Consider the following 21,804-nt stretch of genomic DNA (forward strand, 5'->3'; position numbering starts at 1 on the left):
GGCCAGGTATTGGGCCGGGATGTAGGTAACAAGGGCTTTGTGTATGTCTGGTTTGCTCTGAGAGGGCATCACTCGTGGTGTAACTACGTGTTCTTGCTTCTCAAGGTAGCTTGTGTGACCCTGTGTGACACTGCATCGCTCGATATGCTGTGTCTGCTCATGCCTTAAGTGGGCACAAAGCTGAGTATTGAGTACTCAAGACACCCTGTCTTACCCAAGATCTTACTAAGCGTATGCTTCTGCCACATGTGTTCTTTTTTTGAAGGGTTAAGAGATGCAGACAAAAGAATAATCTTTGTACATTTTTAATACATAATACATAAATTTGTAAATTTTGCTACAGCTCTGGAACTGCATAACCTTTGGCAAATTCCTTTGCTCTCATTGAGATGAGAGTTAGGCTGCCTGGCTAGGTTTCCTTGAAGTGTTTTGAAGAGGGGATGTACCGTGAGTTCTTGGTGAAGCCTTTAAGTTTGTGTCGTCTAGTGGTTTGTCCATGTTAGAAAAGCTTTGACAGTTGTCCTTGTAACTGGGCTCTGATTCTCAGCATAAGCAAAGATTTCAGATCTGATAGTTAGCTGCCACTGAAAGGAGCTATTCTTACCTGTCCTAACACTTGCATCACTCAGCTTGTGCTAGAAGCAGTACCTGTTGGACTCCTGCTACCACTGCTTAATCCAACAGAAAAATAACCTCACAAAAAATGCATCCCCGCCCCAAACCTTCTACTCCAACCCTGGCTGTTTTCTTGCTCTGCTGCTGGTCATTTGAACTGTCTCACAGAAGCTTTTCAGCGTCACAGATGGCTGAAAGAAGGGTGCAGGACTGCACAGTTAGAAGAGAAATAAAGAAGCTGATAAAGACAAATGGAAGGGCCTGAGATCTCCCCCTTCCAGGAGCAGTGAGGACAGGAGCTTGAAGAACAGAGCTGAGGGGTTTTCTCCTAGGACCAAAGTAATCCATGTTTCTTGTGTTGTGCCTTGCTGAAATAGTTCGCATTGAGATGCTTTGTTTCCATATAGTATTTTTTAATACCGTTTACTCCTGTCCCCGGATTTCTTTTTTCCCCCATTTCTAATCTTTTTTTTTGTCTCTTACAATCTCTCTGCTACAGCATCTGCAATCTTTCCTTGTCATTTATGTCACTTGGTATTTATACCAGTGGTCCTTTACTGACACTTTAATACCCTTGATGCAGTGTTTACGTTGCAGGATTTGAATGCAAAATACCTTAGTTTTCCCCTTGCTCCAGTGGTTTGTGTTGCAGTGAAATAATTCACACAGGTGTCCTGGTAGTGGGGAATTGGATCAGAGAGGTATTTGGTATGGAATTTGACTTTGCATTTCCAGAGAGGCTTTTGGCAGACATGCTCTATCATATCGACTCTTCCTGTTCATTCCCTGTGCGGTCTTTAGACAGATCATTTACTATGACTTTCACCCGAAATATGCAAAGCTTCAATTATTATTTGTTTCAATTTCATGTAGTTTAGTTTAAGCTCATGCAAATCCTGACACAATGAGCTACTTCCATAATTTTTCTTGCAAATCATTTTGCTTGTCTTGCAAATTGTTTTGTTTGAGCTGTGTATGCAATGAGGGGAAAAAACACCTCAGCTTTATCATGTCCCCTGAAGAGGAGCTTTGCCAATGATTTCAGTGGAAGAAAAAGCAGGCAGTGAAAGTCAGTGAAAAATAAGTTTTAAGAATGTGCTCCCCTCTGCCAGTGAGCGAGCCTGCTTATAGTAGTGCATTTAGTTGGCTGTCACTTATATAGTACTTGTACAGAAGTCATCAGTATATGGAAAAGCAAATTCTCAAAGGATTTACAGTTTTTCTGTTGAACTGTGAGACAAATAACTTGCCCTCTCCCCAATATGTATGTGTTTATATCTATATTTTTTTAATATCTTCAAGATTGTGGCCTTTTTTGCACTGCTATTGCAAGAACATATTTTGTGTTTATTGTTCTACAAATGGTATCCAAAATACTACATGGGTAACTCTTATTGAGGAAGGAATTCCTGTGTTCAGAAAGTTATCTTTATATGTATGCACATACAAACACACATATTTGTGATTTATCCACAGCTGGCAGATGAGGACTGCCATACATATTACTAAAATAACGTGATTTGTTATTAGACAAATAGACAAATGTGACAAAAACATGGATGCAGAATCAGGCTCATATTGACTATGCATACAATCCGTGGGAACATTTGTCTTAAAAATGTGCAACATATTTTTTCCTACTTAGTTTGTCATGGCACAGCTGTGGAGATGAGATTTTCTTTTAAATGCTTTATAAAGATTCAGAATTGGCCTTTTGCTTATTATTGGCTTGCAGATTAAATAATTAATGGATGCTTTATTCCTATACCAATTGAGTCACTGGGCTTTAAAGTCCTCCTTTAAATCAGGATTTTTAAGAGTGCTTTGTCAGAGAATGCTTCTGGGGATTTGATCATACTATAATTATTAATTTGAAATTTAATGTTTTCCTATCACATTTATCTTCTATTTGACATAAGAAATTGCTGGCCATACAATTTTGCCATGAAACAGATACATCTGTGCCAGTCTTTATAGCACCTCCCATCTTCTGACCTGTGCACAGCAAGAAATAAAAGTTTGTGTGTTTAAGACTGCTGCAGGAGCCAAATTCAATATGCCGGAGCTCATTCTAGCTGTTGAATATGGAACACCTACTTTAAAATTCAGGAACGGTATGCATGTTTCTCAAGTTAGAACATGGCTTATAAATATTTATTGGGGCAGTGATCCCTGTGATGAAGTTGCAGGTACACGTCAAGGACCTTTTTCAATGGTCTAATCTGTTTTATAATGGTTTGTAATTACAAAAGTTCTTTCAGTTAAAAACTAATGTGAAGTTAGGTTTAGGGCTTTATAATGGTTTAGAAGTTTTCTGTTTGTGACTTATGCAGCTTTAATATCAGCAAATGTGCAAAAAATATTGCCTCACAATTTTGTTGGAAAACGTGATAGGGAATGGGTCCACATTAAAGCATTTTCTTAAAAGAAATTCCTCTTATATTTATTTGGTTTTGTCTCCAGAGGGATATAAGAGACTTTGAGGAGGAGCAGAGCATTTTGTTCCTTCTCCGCATTTCAAACCATGAATAAAAATCTATCTGAAATTACTTAGTATTACTAATGCTACTGTCCTTCAGAAGCATCAGAGCTGTGTATGAGCACTGCCAAAATCTCTGGGAAATCCTACTGTCTGTCAAGGCATGAACTTACAGACGTTTCTTCTGTTAAATTCAGTTCCTTGAAGGATGCAGTTGATCTGACTGACTGACCGGCCGCTGAGGCACTGCTGCTCCCAGCCCTCGCCCCCCAGCAGCTTGCCCGGCTGCCTGCCCCCAAGCCAGCTGCTGGAAGCAGAGGCTTTCCGTGGAGCAAACCTCTTGGAACCACAGCTAGCTGTGGTCACAGCTGTCGTGTCAGAGATGACCACAGGTACTCCAAGCACAGTTCTGCACTAGTTTCTTAATGAGAGCAAGGTCACATCATTAATGTGAATGTGATAAGGTGCACTTTTTGATTATTCGGCTTTATAATTCTCAACATTGGCTTACAGAGTTTCATTTTACAAAATTTTTTAACTAGCTCAGTTTAAGCTATATGCATTCTTCAGATCCCCTGAGTCTGTGAATTTGCAAAATCAGAAAACCACCTTGCTTAATGATTTCCATGCTCCCCAAGTAATATACTAATTGTGTTTTTTCACCAAGAAGAATAGTTGCATACATTAAGGCCTGTCTCAATTTTACGTGTTTTTACCAAAACTGTTTCTGTCTTTTCTGCTCCTGGCACTTCCAACAAAAGTAGACAGAAGGGAGAAATAACTTAGCATGGCATCTAAATACTTTTTCTTTTTTTCCAAAAATTTTATGGTATTCAGAGCAACTACGGTTGATGTTTAATGTATTGAGAAGGAAGGAATATGCTTATAGCAGGACCCCAAGAGGGAAGAGCGAGCGGCAAATGTCTCAAAGCTTTAGGCTAACATTGCACAGATTATTTTTTCAAAGTGTATCATTCTGTACATTGTATAAACCAGCACTATATAGATTACTTTTAGGGTGGGAGGAGAAGGAGTTCAGTCCATCACTGTTGGACATAATTATTCTTCTTTTTCCAAATGAATTTGTTTGGGGATGAATGTTAAGAGATGTTTAGAATCAGATGGTTCATAGTGATTTCGGGATTAGGCTATAAATCTCCTGGGGACCAGGTATACCATATCAATTGTAGCCTAGTGTAAACAGAGAAGACAAGAGATTGAACTTACATTTGACAGTGCTGCGTGACTCCTGGAACCCAGCTGACTCGGAACCCCAGCCCAGGGCTTCACACTCGCGCTCCTCCCCTTGCCCATGCCTGGCACTTGTGCTCGCACCTCCTCTGCTCTTCTCTGCCAGCCAGCACATCTTCCAGAGCCCCACGCTACGTTTACGCCCATCCTCCAGGGTCTGGTATACCCAGTTGGGAGTAAAGGCAGCCGCATTGTTAAGAATAAGCGAGACCAGGGCTACCAACACAGCTGTGGCTACCAGTTTCTGGACAGTCATATCTGACTGTCACCTTGCTGCCAGTCTCTATTTGCAGAAGACACGGGGTTTCAATCAGCTGCAGCACATTGAAATTGGACTTGAATCAGAGGCAGCTTCGCTTGGATGTTACGAAGGGCTAGAGGACATCACCGTTCATTCTCAAAGTCAATTCCAGAGGTGTTTCTGATCAAGGAAATGCAAATTTTGCGAGGTAGGTAGGAGAATTCCATAAAATAAGAACACAAAGAAGCTTTCTTAGGTCCTTCCCAGCTTTGGCTTATCCACCTTCTTGCACTTTAATAAGTAATGCCAGTCCTGTGATGAACTGAATGATAGGGAGGTCCATTCCTTGTGACACAAGGCGAATCCAGAAAGACTCCAGTCTCAAGGCAGGAGAGCCAGGGCTGTTGCAGGGGCAGAGGTGGAGATGCTCGCCAGCAGTGTACTAAGCGTGCCGGGTCCTCCGAGTCAGTCAGTGCTGCTCTGAAAGCCTCTTTCGTGGGTGCAAACTTCAGTATATCCCGCAAACTGTGACAAATGTCATTCTCTCAAAGCCAAGCCGATCTGGAGGTGAATGCTATCATCCCAGAGGAGCTCTGCAAGTTCGGTGTATCTTGAAGTTTGCTCTGCTGTATCGTGTCCCTCTCTGAAGATCCGAGCTGTGGGTGCAGGGACCGGAGAACAGCCACTGCTGTGAGGAAAAGCCCCCCCCACCTCTCCACGAAGAGGAAATGGCTGTTTTTGTGGCTGTTTTTGGTGAGCCTCAGGGCGTAGTCGGCTGCAACAAACAGAGCCACTGCCACAGCAGTCAAACATTAACAGGATGTGTTTCCTGAAAGGAAAAGACTATGGAGACTTCTAAAGTTGTACCTCCTCCCCTCCCCGTCTCACTCCTCCTCCCCTCCCAGCAGCACAGAGCAGGGCTGCGAGGACCAGGCTGCACATCGCAGGGGAGCCCAGGGAGCAAGTCACACGTCCTCTTGAAAAGTAAAAAAAGAATTCCCCAGCCTCAACCCTCGGAGCATCAGGTGTGCAGAAATGGATTGAGGAGAGGGATTTTGAAATGCTTTTTACTGAAAGAAAAGCAATATTGGGGTTAGATGTTGAATAGTGTGACAAGAGCAATGGAGGGGCGTCCACCGATGTCTCCCTTCCTCTCTGCAACCCTGGAAGGAAGCATGGCAGATAAATAAGAAATATAAAATCTTGAGATTCTTAACCTGATAGACAAAGGAATTTGGGGGTCTCTGAAAAGGCAGTTGCAGGTTACAACGTGAATGAAGCTGAAAATCGCTGCATTGCAACTGGGCTGGCACAGCCCCAAGCCCCACGTCCCGCTTTGCTGTGAACGCTGGTGGCTGTGCAGTGCCTCTGAGAAGGCTGGCCACCTCCCAGCAGTGCCCAGAGGCTGGAAAAGCTTCTGCAAGTTGCTTAATGTAGTGCCTCTGTTCACCATCCAGTATAGAATCAACTACCACACAGCAAGCCAGGACCGCAGCACTGGTGCTGCAAAAGCTGCAAGGAAAGCAGCTCTAATAAACAGGTTAAGAAAGTTCTGGAGGACGTTTCCAACAGTCCTTGAACATGGATGTTTCCAGAGGAGGCTTGCAGAGAGCAGCTCTCCATGTAGTCCTGCTGCGGCTGGCAGCTTCTCCTGCCCCTCGGGGTCTTATTGCTGTGGTTATGCTCTTCCTTGAACTGAGCTGAGCCTGCCAAAATTCTTTAGGCTGAAAAAATACTGTAGAAGGTGTAGTATTAAATAGTATATTGTGAAATGAAGGTGTAACGTTCCGTCAGGAGCCTGGAGAGGGAGTAGTGAGAAGTCGTGGCAGGAGTACCGGCATCACCGCACAGACTGCACCTGAGATGTGGGCACAAGAGTTCACAGGGGTGTAATTAATAGAGTTAGGTGAGAAACTGTTTTGATTTTATAGCAGCTCTATCTTACCAGCTAAGTTATTTGGCCCTTAATTGACAGGTTCATACTGACCCAATACACATAGACAAACTGGAAATTTTTTGAAAGGCAACGTTTTATTTTCTAAGACTTCTTGTGGAGAGGAGTGGAAAATATTGCAATGAAGTTCATATGCCCCTATAATTAGTTTTCAGCTATTGGAATTGAATGTACAAATCTGGTTATGAACTCACACCCTCCTTTGTGCACTTGATTCATTTTTAATCCTTAAATGGATTGAACTTTGAGCATCTTAGTACTTTGACAGCCGTATGGCATCTTTTCCTCCTTTTTCCTGTGATTGGTCATGTTTCCATACATCCCTGGTTTTAGAAGTTTCAGTATAAATAACACGCTGGTGTCTGCCATTCTTCAAAGACATTTCCTAACAGCAACTGTATTTTCATATTTTATAAGCCATGATTATTTGTTACTGTTTTAAGCCTGTGATTGAGCAGCAAGGCAGATGATGTTCATACACAGATAGTGTCAGGAGAGATTTACCTTTAGGGAAAAATCTCTTCTACCCAATCGTACACCTGCTTCTGCCCCCTCCTGTCGTTGATTTTTGTGATTTGTTGAAGTCTGAGTATGTATTTTCAGAAGGGCACAGACTTTCTTTACATGTTACATGCAAAAAAAAAGAAAAAAAGCAATTGTATTTCACAAAGACTGAACAAATCAGTCTAATAATTTAAAGCATAGTCACATCTCTTTCTCTTTTCACGCCAGTTATTTGGTGGGAGAATATTCAACCTCTTTTTTGAATTTCGTCAACATGAAAAATAAATTATATTCTTCCCAAGTTATATTTCTCTTTGAGCGCCAAAGGCACCAGGTGATCAGCATCAGGTGATCATCACAGCATTAGTTTTGTGGTTTGAGATCTATGATACTTGAGAAATTCTTCATGTTACATATGCAAATCTGTGCGAGTCAATGAGTTTACATTTAAGGCAGCTTTCCCAGAGGAAAAAAAATAATCTGATTCTCTCTCCTAAATTGCCTGTTGTTGTGGCTGCAGGTGTGTGGGTGGCTATGCAGTGAGTTGCAGCTGGGAAGAGATGCAGGTGAGTCAAACAGATCGTTTCACTGCCACATCAAACACAGGAGATGGTGCTGGGACTGGTGACAGAGTTGGCCTTAGATCAGGTGCTTTGTCCTTCTAGCTGTGGTGGGGTGGTCATCTCAGAAGAGGCTGCATGGCTTCAAGCCCGTGTGGTCTCTCTCTGGATGGGGACTGCCGCATCACAAACGATTTCAGACTTTTAGTTTTTGTGATGATGGAATTTGTTCTGGGAACCCTGATCGCAGCTTACAGAGCAGGAAGGACAACAGTGCAGCGCTCTTCAGCCCACCCAGGTAACACACCGGTACGGACAGTATCTGAGCAGCGGCGCAAGGTAGCAGTAATTGCTGTTGGCTGCAGTAATTCAGCAAACATGTGATGACTTTTTCCCATGGCAAAATTTCTGGTGGGTGTTCTTGTCTGGAAGTAGCTGTTTGCTCTTTTTTTCTATGCTAGAGAGTAGTTCTGCCTAGTGGTATGTTCAGTTACTCCATCAAATTTGCAGAGCAGCTTATAAAGCATTTTGGGTGTTTCTGGGTGATAAATCAGTTATGTAAATGTAATTAGACTTTCAGAATCTTAATAATTTAGATTATATCAGATAAATAGTTGCTTCCATGCTGAATTTTATCTATTTACTACATAACAAATTCTGCTTACAGTTGCTTATGTGGAGCATAATATTTTTTTCTGTTATTTTTTAGTAGGCAAATGGCTTTTTATCATTCTATTCAACTAATACCAATATTTAAAGATGTAAAATTGGGGAATTCCTCAAATAAGTAGATCACTTCAAGTCAAAATTAAATAAGTTTTGCAAAGATCTGGTAAATTTTCCTATCCTCATTCTGAAAGGGCACAGTTGTTAATTTTTGTTACAGTTTTAATCAAATGGTTCTTGTTGGTGTATTCACAGTCAGACATTTTCTATCTTCACTCAGAGATCTTGCACTTCCAGTACAAAACAGTCTGGGAATCCCTCTGATCCTTTAAAAAAGAAAAAAAAACATCGATCACCTTAATGAACACTTCTCTACTGTTAAGTGTGCAGCAGTATATTAAATTGCAGTACTTACTGCATTCCTTAGGACACAAGAGTTTTGTTTGATAAAATTCACAGTGAACAATAACCTGGTGCTGATTTCATCAGGGCAAGTTTGGAACAGACAAAGCTATGTATTTAATATGATATTATAGATACTATTCTGTAAAGCTTTTGTTGCTTTATCAAATATTCTTTATCTGCCAGGGAAGAGGTTTTTTGGAATCATCTAGACAGCTTTCAATGTTTTGATCATACATGAAAAATTCCTGCCATGTTTCCTGGAGAAACACTTGTTTAATATGATTAAAGCTATCAACAATCGCATTGAATTGTTGCAGCTTTTAATGCATTATTTAGTTCCTTGTTATCTTTTACTCCCACTAAAAAGGCATAACCAGAATCTGAAAAATGTGTTTTAAAATCATCTAACATAATCTAGCTACATCAAATAAAACTTCATTTTTTCAAGTCCTGAGTTTTTTCTTGGTTACAAGAGAACAGACAGTAAGCCACCAATTTTGACATTATAACTATTTATTTTGCAGTGGTTTGAAGATAAGATCGGTGTCCATTTTTATAGGTGTGTTCAAAATTTTACATAGTACTTCTAAATGATCAGCTTTTCATTCCTGCTAACCTTAGTTGTCATGTAGTTTGTCTCATTCTGACTGTGTCCGAGCCCTCTTTAGTCGTTATGGTCCACAGCTGATGCTTTTATCCTGTGACCAGTCTACCAAATCACATTGATGTAAAATTGCTCATAAATGAATGAACTGGTCAGAATCACCCACTGTTGTACATTTAAGCCAGATGACATGCTAACACTTTTTTTAAAGGGGTTGGAAGGTGCAACTTTAAGTTGCTGACATCCAGGAAAGGTATTAACATTTGAAAAATAGGAATAGATGTTGCTAATTTTCCTTAAGAAGCAGCACCTGCTTTGTCGCATCCTTTTCCTTTCCAGTGAAGACGCCCCCGAGCAGCACGTAGGCAGCGGGTGGAGGCTGGGAAGGGTGCCCCGTGCCAGCCCCGTCATGTTTACTTCAGGGTGAGTCTCCCAGCAAACGCTTTGCACCAGGACGGTACAGCTGCAGCGGTCCCAGTTGGCTGAGCTGCTGAGAATCTGCTTTGAATTTCTCATACAGTTTATTTTGTCGTAGGGAAGTGAAGCTTCCTCGTCCCCACTCGTGGGTCGGCAAATGCTCTCCCCCGTGCTGGATTTATTTATTTCCATTTTTGACAGCCCAGGCTGTGCCTGAGGCGCAAGGGGACACCCACTGCTCTGGGTAGATATATGCATTAGGGAAATAATAATAATACACATTAAGGACATAATAATATTATGATATACTATCTATCATATAATGTTATAGGGGTGTAATAATATGTAGTTATATATAATAGTGTTACTGTATCTGATATTAGTGTTATAGATATTGTACCTTATATTGGTGTTTCCCTTTGCATTATGAAGTAGTCTTTTAAAGCAGAATGCTCGGGGTCCTGTTTAACAACCTGGGGCCCAAATTGGAAAGAGAGATTCCTTTTTTTCTCCTGACCAAGTTATTTGGAGGCAAGAGACGGAACATATGTTCATTTTCCAAATATACCCCATTAAACAGAGGGAGAGAGATTTTGTAGTGAGATGCTTCAGACATATAATTCTCCAGCAATTCTAAATAATACTCCATTTACTGGATTATTTTTTTTTTACACTTTCATGCAAAATGGGCGATGAAAATATATAGGAACAGAAGGGTTTGTAAAATCAGACTGTTAGATACTATAAACATAGTTCCATGGAAAAATAGATGCAAAGGATCGGATATAAAGGAAGAAAAACTTTTTCATCAAATACATGGTAAAGCTTGTGTCCGGTCTTAAGAGGCATCAAAGTTTACTTTTCTCATCCATAGCACTACTGATGCGGCCTGAAGCCTGGGGAGTTCGGGGTGCAGCAGCAGATCATTTATTCACGTGCTTCACGGGGAGGTGTTGCTCCCTGGCGTGCTCGGGGAGCGTGTTCCCATGGCTCTGCTCGTGCTGGTGCTGTGTCTGGTCTTCATTAAGTTTCCAGCTTCGTCTGATGAAGTACAGATGCAAGCAGCTTTCCAGGGGGAGAAAAGGAGGAAGAGGAGGAGGGGAAGAACAGGAAATTCCCAGAGCATGAGCTGGGGGCAGGTTAAAACATTACTTGGTATTTTATATGTGACAGTGGGGCCAGGCCTGGAAAGAAGAGTTGCTGGCTTTTAAGGATGCAAGGACAGTTTGCCTTTCTCGCTACACTAACAACTATTGAGAGAGAAGCCATGGTTTGCCTGGGATTTAAGTGAGCCTGTTTCTGTGCCTCCTGTTTCTTGGTCCTTAACAAGACCTACGTTAATTTGCCTGCATTCCTCAGGGACAGCAAAACGGATGGGCAGGACTGTTGCTCTGGTGCGGGAGGCGTCTGCCTGCCAGGGAGGTTGTGCCATCCCAAAGCCAAGCTGGTCTTCTTGAGACACAGAGAAATGTGGAAGCCTGTTGCTGGTGCTTCCCAGATTGTTCTCTTCTCTAAACCCATCCCTTGCCTGCAGGCCTGCCTGCTCCTGCCAGCAAGCCTGTTGGGTGCCTCGAGCTGAACAGTTTGCAAGGGAAATCTCTGATGAAGAATTTGCTGTTATAAAACGTATCTGCTCTTTCTGATCAGCCATGGTGTGGAGAGGCTGGAGTTGTCTCTTACAGGTAAAGGTAAAACTGAGATTCTGGCTAAAAGTCCCCATGTCTTTCTGCAAAGGAGCTGTGATGATTTAGCATGGTCCGTGTTGTTGCCCAGCGGGGGCTCGGTCACGGTGCTCTGTGGTGGTCAACAGCTGTGCAGTTTGTGCCTGTGTTAGGCAGTGAGACTTTCTGTGGTGTGTGCTATTGAATTTTTGTCAAGTGCTTTGGATCTTTTGCACTTCACAGGTTGGTAGTACTCTGGTACCTTTCTAGTTTTTAAATAAGATACAATAAACCACATATTAAACTAATAAATACAAATATATTAATAAGCATATAATATACGCATATGAAGATTGTCTTTGCCAGCAAATAGTACATTGCTGTGTCAGAAATACCTGCAGACCTTAGCAGCAGTATATGGAGTGCCATGCAAAACTGAATGGTCTCTCGAAGCAGAAACAGTTTTCCAATATTTTGCTGCAGGAAGAACATTGAAATAATACATGTATGTGCCTTATCAGAGCAGTTTCCTTCTTGTGAGGGAAATGTCCACGGGAGAGAACCAGCGTCTGCTGCAGCTCCACATTGACCAGGGGAGAAGGTTTGGCTGTGGGTTCTCCCCCATGCAGCTGCTAACAAAGCCCTCCTTAGCTCTAGTGGGAGAAGGGAACTGCTCTGTGCAGAGCAGGGCCGGTTCATTAGATAAAACATTCCTTCAAGTGCTTCTGGGGGGTGGAGGCAGGAGAAGGGATGGTCAGAGGGAGGCAACATGCTCACATAGCTGCTTGTGCTGCTCTTGGCCTCTCTCTTGGTCTCTGTGCTGGTTAAGTTTGCGCAAGCACTGCTCTACTACACTTCCAAGTTCAGCATCTTTGGTCTGGTTTGACCACAGTGCTGAATTCTGGTGTGTGCTCACCACCTGTCGGGAAGGCAGTGCTTGCCAAAATAAAACTGAATGCAGAGTACATCAACTGGAGATGTTTCTTCCTCTGTATTTGTTGCACCCAAGTGGTACCCCGCTGCTGGAGCCCCTTGGATTAGTTTTACAAATAGTTTGGAGTGGAGGAGAAAGAAGTGGGATGGCCAGAGATCCAGCTCCTCAGGGCAGAGGTACATTTGGGTGGTCCAATGTGTATGGCTGGCATGGGCGCTGAGGTGGCCCGCAGGCAGGCTGTGCGTGCAGCAGCATCTCCCACCGAGTTTTGAAGGTGGCAGGAGCTGTTGCCATTCAGGAAAGCATAATGCAGCTGATAGATGATGAGTAGCATCTTCTAAGTCCTGGTGTGTGTCTCTGCACACTGTTATCTTTTAACTTTGTACTTTAAAATACACTGTTCTGTTTCCTTTCAAAAGTTTCCACTCCCTGTAGTCTAAATCAGATTTCTCATCTGTTTATCTGTTCAAGCCCATGAAATCTCATCTTCTTGCACTGAGAGAATTGCAGGCTGTCAAAGCTCTGAAAAATAAAGATTTTGATTTCCTTTCAGTAATTTGCCATTAGTCAGTTTGACAAATCACAGCACAGACGTGCATTCCTTCACCCAGAGTGAAACGGCTTTTGGCAACTTCTTCTGGCATGCTACGGACTTTGGAAAATATTTCTTTTCCTTGTGTGCAGTGAAGCATAGCCGTGCACATGCACCCCAAGATTTTGCATCTTTTAGTAATGACAGAACTCACTGTCCACCTTGATCAAAGCAGGTGACCATATCTAACACAACCTAAATGTACTTTAAAGGCATTTTCCTGCTCTTTCTAGTTCTAGATACAGGCAGTGGCTGGAATAAAAGGGAAGCCAATTCCAATTTTTCAAAAATTAGGAAGATCGCATCTTCTGCTGATATAAAGTCAGCATTTCTATATTGAGTGACAATGCATAGACTTACAAAAACCTCACCGCTAGATCCTTCTGAGTGTAAGGTCTTTCCAGTTCAGAAATTACTGTGTTCTGTTTCAATGTTCCTTTTGGCTTCCCAGTGGGGGGGACTCGGATGTGTCAGAGCAGAGCGTGAGAGGAGGCTGCATTTGAACCACATTCAGCACAGACATGCAGATGTAAGAAATTCAGTAAAATATTCAGACGTGTATTTTTGCTTTACTAAACAAGCAGAACATCTGAAATTTGCCCCTGAATTATCGCTTCTGATCCTATTTTATTTTCTCTAGACTGTTTGGCCTTAATGAAGTTTGTCACATACATTGATCACTACCTGGAAACATTATTCCAGTTGTAGTTGCAAATAAAAAATGCTGTAATTGTAAAGTAACTTGGGAAAAGCATTTTTTGTTTGCTTTTCTTTATTGTTTGTGTTTGACAGCACATTGTGTCTCATCTGCTTTGCTGCTTCCCGGTTAGTCACTTTTCCCTGTTTGTGCCGGGCTTTCCCACAGCAACTGGGAAGAGAAAAACATTTTAATCATAGGAAAACTGGAAGGGGATTTGCTTGCAGATGGAGGAGCTGAAGTGTCATTCAACTTTTTTTTGTTGTTGTTGTTGTTTTTGTTTTCTTCTTCTGTCATCTAGACACTTATTTTGTGTTGTGGTGGTATGTGAGAACTGTATGGACCATACCTCCGCTGAGGTTCACACACTGAAAAAAACCCATATTTTGAATGTGTGTGGTTTCTATTAATCAAACATATTGCATTTTATTCTGAAGAGCCTCAAATGCAAACAGAATCTATGAATACCTTTGCACGTCACCTCATGTAATGGTCAACTGTGTTATGGTTCTCCTGTTGAGCAACGCTGCCTGCTGAGACCTGATGTTGCGGCATGGGAGTGTGGTGCTCAACTAGTCCCTGCCCTTTGTCTTGGCAGAGGATTTTGCAATGTTCAGCGTAAGCTCTTAGCCCTGAGTTCTCATCCTGAGCATTGCAAAGTTTTTCTTTGTGCCATTTTTTATGCAACTTTTAAATTAGAACATGATAGTTTGCTCGGTTGTTTCCTATGCATCATTCCCTGTTACTGAGCGCAACTATTAGGCTCCTAATAGATGTTGCATATTTGAACTATGCAAGACAGTTTGAGTGTAAGGTTTATGTATACAAGACCTTTCCCATAATTTTTCTTTTGAAATCTGAACATTGACGTGGGGGAATTGTGAATGTCTATATGTTGCAGCTACAGCAAGAAGCACAGTGATTGGTGCATGATCAATGTTTATAAACGTGCAAACGTAACTGCTTTTGTTTAGACGTTGGTGTAAAACAAAACCTGCCAACCAGTTTTCCTTAAGGCTGTGGGCATTCAGCTCCAGAACTGAGCTTTATGTCCGAGGCCTATTTCTGTTCCTCTTCAATCTTTGCACAGCAACTGGAGTCTCTGTCACATCCAGCAAGTGTCCAATATACTAATGGTTTTCTTTTTCATGCTCCTTTTCCCTTGCATCTTACCTGCTCAGTACCCAAGCCTTAAAGGTGACACCGTAACAGCTCTCCTCTTCTTTCCCATTTCTCACAGTGAGGCTGTCTGGGAGAACATGGCTCGCATGTGCGTGAAGACTCAGAGGCTCGATGTTGCCAAAATTTGCCTTGGAAACATGGGTCACGCAAGAGGAGCCAAGGCATTGAGGGAGGCTGAACAAGAACCAGAGCAGGAGGCCAGAGTGGCCGTCCTGGCCATTCAGCTGGGCATGCTGGTAAGCCTGCTGACTGTATGCATCCCAGAATATCCACCCTGCTTAACTAAGGACAAAAAAGAGAAACTAACAATTTGTTAAAATTTTGTAAAACATGTTATGGTGCAGAAAGGTTGGAGGGGGAGTTAAATGTATTGCCAGGTTTCCAAGGAGCAGTGAAGAATAGTTTTGGCAATTATTTTCCTAGAGTTGAGTGTTTATCCTGGGGAAATAGGCATCTCCTTCAGCAGTGCACAATTCCTGCATGACGCTGATAGGGGCTTTCCCTGAACTCCAGAGGCTCAGCAGTTACCCCAAGCCCTTTTAATGTTTCTCAAAAGAGTAGATGAGAATGAGAATGGCAGAATCTGATGCCTGGAAATAAGAATACCAGGAGCCATGGCTGCCTAAGGGTATAGCTAATTAATTTGCCTGTTTCCTTAACTGCTGTACAGAATTTATATGGGAGTTTTACTCCCATGTGAAAAATTGCTGAGTGAAGGAAGCTGCTGGCTGAATGAAGGAAACATCTTTTAAGGATGGTTTATGTGTGAAACATTAAACAGAAAAACTGTTTTCTTGGGGATTAGTTCTTCCAAGCTTAATCATTCTATGTTTGACGGGATTAAAAAAAGGGTGCACTTTAAGTGTTCCAGCTAGAATGTTTCAACAAACATATTTTAAGGTCCAGTATGGGAAATGCAAGTTCCCTTTTGACGTGTTTGTTTGTAGAGTGAAAGGCTAAAACTGTTCTGCCAGAGAGTAAGGGCTTGCTTAAGGCATTTAAACAGTCTAGGCAAAATTGGTGTTTCCTGTGGGAATGGAGAGCTGTGGCAAGTCACATTCGCTGCTTGTGCTGTCGCAGGGACGTCTGCTGTACTACAGTCGCCCAGATTTCCATCCTGGCTTCTTCCATCATGTGAGCAGTAACTTGCCTGGATGCAGCACAGCCAGAGGACACGGTCAGGCTGTCCTCCCCACAGTCTGGTGCACAGGGTGACTGTCCTTTGTTCCTGCCTTTGGAGCCCAACCTGGCAGTTAATACACAGCAAAATGGAGATTTGTCTTTCCCCTGTGTCTTTGTTGTAGTCTGAACCCTCCTGCCTTGATTACCAATAGAACTGAGATCTAAAATGGGTTTCAGACCAACGTTATCCTGTGGGTTGAACACTGACCAGAGCACTGTTGAGTTAGATGAGTGATAAGAGCATGTGTTCCACTGGGTTTGCCTTTATTTAATGTCTTCATTAATGGTCTTCAAGAAAAGCAGAAATTTCTAGTTTGGGAACCGTAAAAGATCCAGGCGTATGATCTGTAAGAGGGAAAAAAACTGGAAAAGGATAATTGATTAAATACCCCACAGGTCACAGGAAATCATGAATTAGATAAAAAACGGCAAGGTGCTGTGATGGCAAAAATCTGTTTGGGGCTGCATTTGAAGAGACACAATATCCTGGGACTTTGATTTGATAATTTCTATTTGTTGCAGCTACAGCTGGAACATTGATTTCCACTCTCAAGTATCTCATTACCAGAAAAAAAATGTTGATGAACTGGAAGAAGTTCAGAGAAAATCAGTGCAAATTGTTAAGCTCTTGGAAAGATTTCACAGACGAGGAAATCTTTAAGATAGCTGAATAATTAGAATTTGGCTGTAAAAGGTGTTTAGCAATCTACAACAATAAATAAGAGTATATTTATTTATAAGAGTATAAATGCTGAAGAGAGAGAGTAACTACTCTGAGTTAAAGTGAAGAAGAAAAGGAGAATTCAAACTAAATGTTTGGAAAACCTTCCTGGCAGAGAAAGCTGAGGCTGAAAAGTGCCAGGACTCCCTTTGGATATTTAGATCTATTTAGAGGTGGAGGGCAGCTGTAGCAATACGAATGCACTTCTGTTGCTTTTTTTCATCTCATACAGAATCATAGTGCAGGCATCTTCCTTCTCTACTTTCTATGCTTTTTTGAATTTGAAACAGTAGGAGACAGAAACTGTTCTGTCTTGGACAGATAATCTCAATTTACTAAATATAGTGTACAGCTGGACAGCAGTTGGGTGGAGCAGGAAAATGCTCCTTCCACAGGAGTACCTCTCAAAGAGTAAAAATAATCGTTCCAAATTTGCTCACCCTTGCATCAGCATCGGCAAACTCCTCCTGTTCTAATTCTGCCTTAAATTAATGGCATTTATTCCCAGGAATGGATCTGAGTTGTTCATGAACAGCATTGCTACCTCTGAGACCTGCTTGGAGGTCACAGGGGGTCCCCTGCCGTGTAATGCCTTCTTGCCAAGCCCCCTAGTGCCTAGGACCATTTGCCTGGACCTTAGCTCTGAGTAGACAGTGTGGCTGTTAACTGTAGCCCCTCATGATCACACCTCCCCTTTCTGAAATGATTTACGCTCCCGATGACAGCGTTTAATTGTTGATGGCTTGCTCATGTCACCCCCCAAGTTGATACTGTACAGTAAATGCCAGGATCTGAGCGCTTTCCTTGTTTTCACATAAACATCCTGTTTCACAGTAATGTGCTATTCTAGGCTACGTGTATTTAGTTGGTTAAACCTCCCGCCTGAATTATTGTTAATTTGATTGCATTGCAATGACCTGCACTAACAAACTACTTTGAAGTGCAGTGTCTGTTGTGAATGACACCTATGAAACGCCGGTTGGAGCTAACACTGTTTGTATGCTGTCCTTGCAGGAGGATGCAGAGCGACTGTACAAGGCTTGCAAACGCTATGACCTCCTGAACAAGTTCTATCAAGCTTCAAACCAGTGGCAGAAAGCCATCGAAACAGCTGAAGCTCACGATCGGGTTCACCTACGCACCACCTACTACAACTACGCTAAGCACCTGGAGGCAACCGGAGAGCACAGTCTTGCACTCGCCCAGTAAGCACCAGCCCGTGGCCCCCAGGGAATGTGGGGTTGTTCCCCTGTGAAGGCAGGCTAAGGAGGATGTCTGACGATGACCAGTAATCATTATTTAAAGTCTTTTCCTGTTTCTGGTGCTTTTTACCTCCTGGAGTGAAAGCATCGTTACAATAAACTTCCCAGCACCCTCCCAGGCTAATAAAGCTTAGCATCGGAAAGATTGTCTTGTTGGGGCCAGTAGTTGAACCCCACTAATATCCAATCCTGTGCTTGTCTCTGGAAGACCACTTCCCTGTTTTCCTTCCTTTTCCCCTGACCAAACCCACTTCTTTACTTCTGAGAGTCCCCCCCACAATTTTTGTAGCAGAATTTAGTCATGACTTGGGTGCCTGGTCCTCTCCTGTGACTGGGATGTGTCCCTAGAGAAGTTAGGGGAGGTGATTTTGAATGTGTTGTATTTCTTGTTTGAAATCCTGTTCTTGTATGAGTTTTAGCATATGAAGTCTCACAATATAACAACAACGTGTAAGGTCACTTCTGTTCAGAGTCAAAGTAGAGCTCTGATGTGATCAGACAGATAGGTGAGATGAGATCACTGCACTTACACCACCAGCTACTGCTGTAGTCTCTCCTCACCTCCCTGCCCACCTTGATCTCATCATGGAAAAAAGGCTGCAGTTGCAGCAGATGGCAGGAGGACGAGGTGACATGAGGAGCCCAGGGCTTTTGTGATCTTTTCAGCCAGTTGCACAGGGATGTGCTTGATGTTTGGGGAGCTTCCTGGGGTATTTCATTGGGCCATCAGTGGCACTTGAAGTATTTACTGTCCTGTGATCTTATTACCTCCCTGATTCTAGGTCCCTGCAGGACTGTTGAACTTTTTAGCGTTGATGGTGCTGGCAGACTGCAACTGGTCTTACAGTGAACTTTTAATAATACAGCTGAAGCAGTGTTACCAGTGTCATCACTCTGTGGCTGTCAAACAACATTAAATGCATTTTTTACACAGGAAGCGAGCTAATACAAAGGTAGTCATTTCACAATCTTATACCTTTGTCTTCTCTACAGCTATGAGAAGTCAGACACGCACAGGTTTGAGGTACCCCGAATGCTCACTGAAGACTTACAGGCCTTGGAGAACTACGTCAACAAGATGAAAGACAAGTCAGTGCTATGCTTGTTCCTTCTCTCAAATGGGACTTTCAGGTCTGAAAGAGAGCAGGGAAGGGCGAGTATGAATCCTCTCACCCACAAGTTCAACCCCTGTCTTATCTATTCTGATCCTCCTACAGCTTTTTCAGGGTTATACTACATCACCCTCAAGAACCGCCACATTAGGTATCTAGGCTGGCCTCCCCTTATAGTGCAGACATTTGAATGTCACCCGTGAGTTGAGGTAAAGCTTTGTCTACATTCTAAAAAAATATATCTAGTCTTGAGTTTGAGATCTCCAGGAGTGAAAAATGCAGTCTGGCAATTCTTGTTACTGCAGTTAATGTTGTTGCTCTTCTAGGAGCCTGTGGAAATGGTGGGCACAGTATCTGGAGAGCCAATCTGAAATGGAGTCTGCGCTAAAATACTATGCACTGGCTCAGGATTATTTTTCCCTAGTCCGTGTCCACTGCTTTCAGGGCGACATTCAGAAGGTAAGGCAGCCTGCTCCTATCTGCTTCCAGAAAGTTCTCATTCCTGGGACAAATATGGGCACAAAGTAAAGCTACGTGTTTTCCTTTTCAGGCTGCTGAAATAGCAAATGAAACAGGGAACTGGGCAGCATCGTATCACCTGGCCCGCCAGTACGAGAGTCAGGATGAAATCAAGCAGGCCGTGCACTTCTACACCAGGGCCCAGGCGTTTAACAACGCCATCCGCCTGTGTAAGGTATGCGAAGAGGCACGTCTAGCTCCAAAAGCAACGCAGGGTTCTGTCCTTGGGCAGTGTACAGAATGAAAGCGGTCCAAGTCGTTCATGCCTGTTCTCTCTGGTGAGGCACTGCTTGCTGATGTACAGCCCACTGTGAAGATGCTCCTGGTTTCTGCCTGTATTGTCTACAAAAGACGCATCGATAAAGGCTTGGTGGTATGGGCTTTCTTCTGTATCTCAACAGAAAACTGCCTGAAACAAATGATGACCATTGCAGCTCAGAGTTTCTTGGGTTGGTATAGGTTTTACACAGAAGGGGGTTGATGGACTGCTACGTGACAGCATAAAGCTGTAGGCTTGCCAGAATACAGAATTACGAAATCTGTTTGCTGCATACCTAAAGCCAGATCTTTCCTTTTGAACAGGAGAACAATTTAGATGATCAGCTGATGAACCTGGCTCTTCTGAGCTCTCCAGAAGACATGATAGAGGCAGCACGCTATTATGAGGAAAAGGGGGAGCAGATGGACAGAGCCGTCATGTTATACCACAAGGTAAACGTCTTTTTACTAAAAAATTACCAAACTTCAAACTGAAGCGGTTCCTACAGCAGAGGCATGTTAAACCAACTGCAGTTTTTACTGTATGTACTGTTTATTAGTAATTTCTTCATGGTGAGTAATGCTTTATTACTCTGCTCCAGGGTATCCTGTAAACTGATTCTTCAGTGCTTATTCTAGTCTTTGAAGACTTGTTTTTAATTTTGCAGGCAGGACATTTCTCCAAAGCACTGGAGCTAGCCTTTGCCACGCAGCAGTTTGGGGCCCTGCAGCTAATTGCTGAAGACCTGGATGAGAAATCAGACCCAGCTCTGCTAGCGCGCTGTTCGGATTTTTTTATTGAACATGCTCAGTACAAGAAGGCAATGGAGTTGCTGCTAACAGCCAAAAAGGTAAGCTGTGCGTTAAAAAAAGTGCATGCACACACATTTATCTTTGTTGGTAAACAGTTATGTGGAGACATTTAGAAGGTTTAAAGTTTCTTCTCGTGCCAATGACTCGTGGGGTGGCAGCTCACTAGCCTACCTCTAGAAATGGATTCCTGATTTTTAGTCTTATTTCTGGCTTAAAACCTGCAAAACTAAACTAATGTATTGGGAGACAGGGAAATTATAACATCGTCAGGTCAAAAAAACCCAGTGCTGTCCCTTTTGTCATACCACCAATGTAGTTAAGGCACTTATTTTCTTACCTAAATGTTTTTCGTGCTTCTACTACACCCTCATTATTGTGCTGGCACCTCAGCCTTACCAAAACACCGGGCAGCAGAGCAGTCCTAGACCCCCTCCTCTTTAATGAGCTCTTATGTCTGTCTCTTTCTTCTGTGATTTGCTGTGTAGCCCGTTTCTGGGCTAAAAGCTATTGTATATCCTACTCTCCTAATTTATTCTCATATGGAAAGAAGCAAAACATTTAACAATCTTTCAACTGCCTGTATTTATTTTGTTTGTATTTGCTGAAAACCTTAATGTAGTCACACCTAATAAATCAGAGAATGTCACGTTCAAAGAGACAAAATGGATGAATCTTTAGTGCCACATTTATTCTCACCTGCTTTCTCAGGGGACACTAATGGCTTTCATGGGAGAACACATGTGTACAAAATGAGACAGCATGGACTTGAGCAGGAGTTGATGTCAGGATGCTTAACTGCACAGCAGTGCTCTAGCCAGAGCCCCCACAGCCGTCAGCATCCGTGCCTTCATGTAGCTCATTCCTGTAGGTTACACCACCCACAATGTGAAGTACCACTGTGGTGGTAGCAACATCTCATCGCTTTCTCACTTCCTATAGTACCACGAAGCTCTGCAGCTCTGCCTGAAGCAGAACCTGACCATCACAGAGGAGATGGCCGAGAAGATGACCGTCTCCAAGGAGTCCCAGGACCTCTCTGAGGAGTCCCGGAGAGAGCTGTTGGAGCAAATCGCCGATTGCTGCATGAGACAAGGCAATTACCACATGGCGACCAAGAAATACACACAAGCAGGAAACAAGCTAAAGGTCAGCCTGGAAACAGAAAAAAAAGCTGA

The 21,804-nt window shown here is 42.7% G+C and overlaps 2 protein-coding genes across 10 annotated transcripts in view; one reads left to right on the forward strand and one right to left on the reverse strand.

The window, feature by feature from the left end:
- The window catches only part of TMEM204 (transmembrane protein 204), a 31,807-nt gene extending 24,285 nt beyond the window's left edge, over positions 1-7,522 (reverse strand). Inside the window, exon 1 of the mRNA XM_080383470.1 lies at positions 4,322-7,522. Within this exon, the coding sequence (XP_080239596.1) occupies positions 4,322-4,601 (280 nt within the window). The 5' untranslated portion in view covers positions 4,602-7,522. The remainder of the gene's footprint in view (positions 1-4,321) is intronic.
- IFT140 (intraflagellar transport 140) overlaps positions 1-21,804 on the forward strand; it is an 85,642-nt gene that overhangs the window by 61,536 nt on the left and 2,302 nt on the right. For 6 of the 9 annotated variants that reach the window (XM_080383391.1, XM_080383390.1, XM_080383393.1 and 3 more), the window contains 9 exons: positions 9,619-9,702; positions 14,821-14,998; positions 17,680-17,870; positions 18,921-19,016; positions 19,366-19,498; positions 19,590-19,733; positions 20,141-20,269; positions 20,485-20,667; positions 21,569-21,775. In XM_080383391.1, coding sequence (XP_080239517.1) covers positions 9,619-9,702; positions 14,821-14,998; positions 17,680-17,870; positions 18,921-19,016; positions 19,366-19,498; positions 19,590-19,733; positions 20,141-20,269; positions 20,485-20,667; positions 21,569-21,775 — 1,345 coding nt within the window. The remainder of the gene's footprint in view (positions 1-9,618; positions 9,703-14,820; positions 14,999-17,679; positions 17,871-18,920; positions 19,017-19,365; positions 19,499-19,589; positions 19,734-20,140; positions 20,270-20,484; positions 20,668-21,568; positions 21,776-21,804) is intronic. The other 3 variants (XM_080383395.1, XM_080383396.1, XM_080383397.1) reach the window with 1 other exon arrangement.

Source organism: Falco punctatus, assembly GCF_963210335.1.
Source record: "Falco punctatus genome assembly, chromosome: 4".
Classification (NCBI taxonomy): domain Eukaryota; kingdom Metazoa; phylum Chordata; class Aves; order Falconiformes; family Falconidae; genus Falco; species Falco punctatus.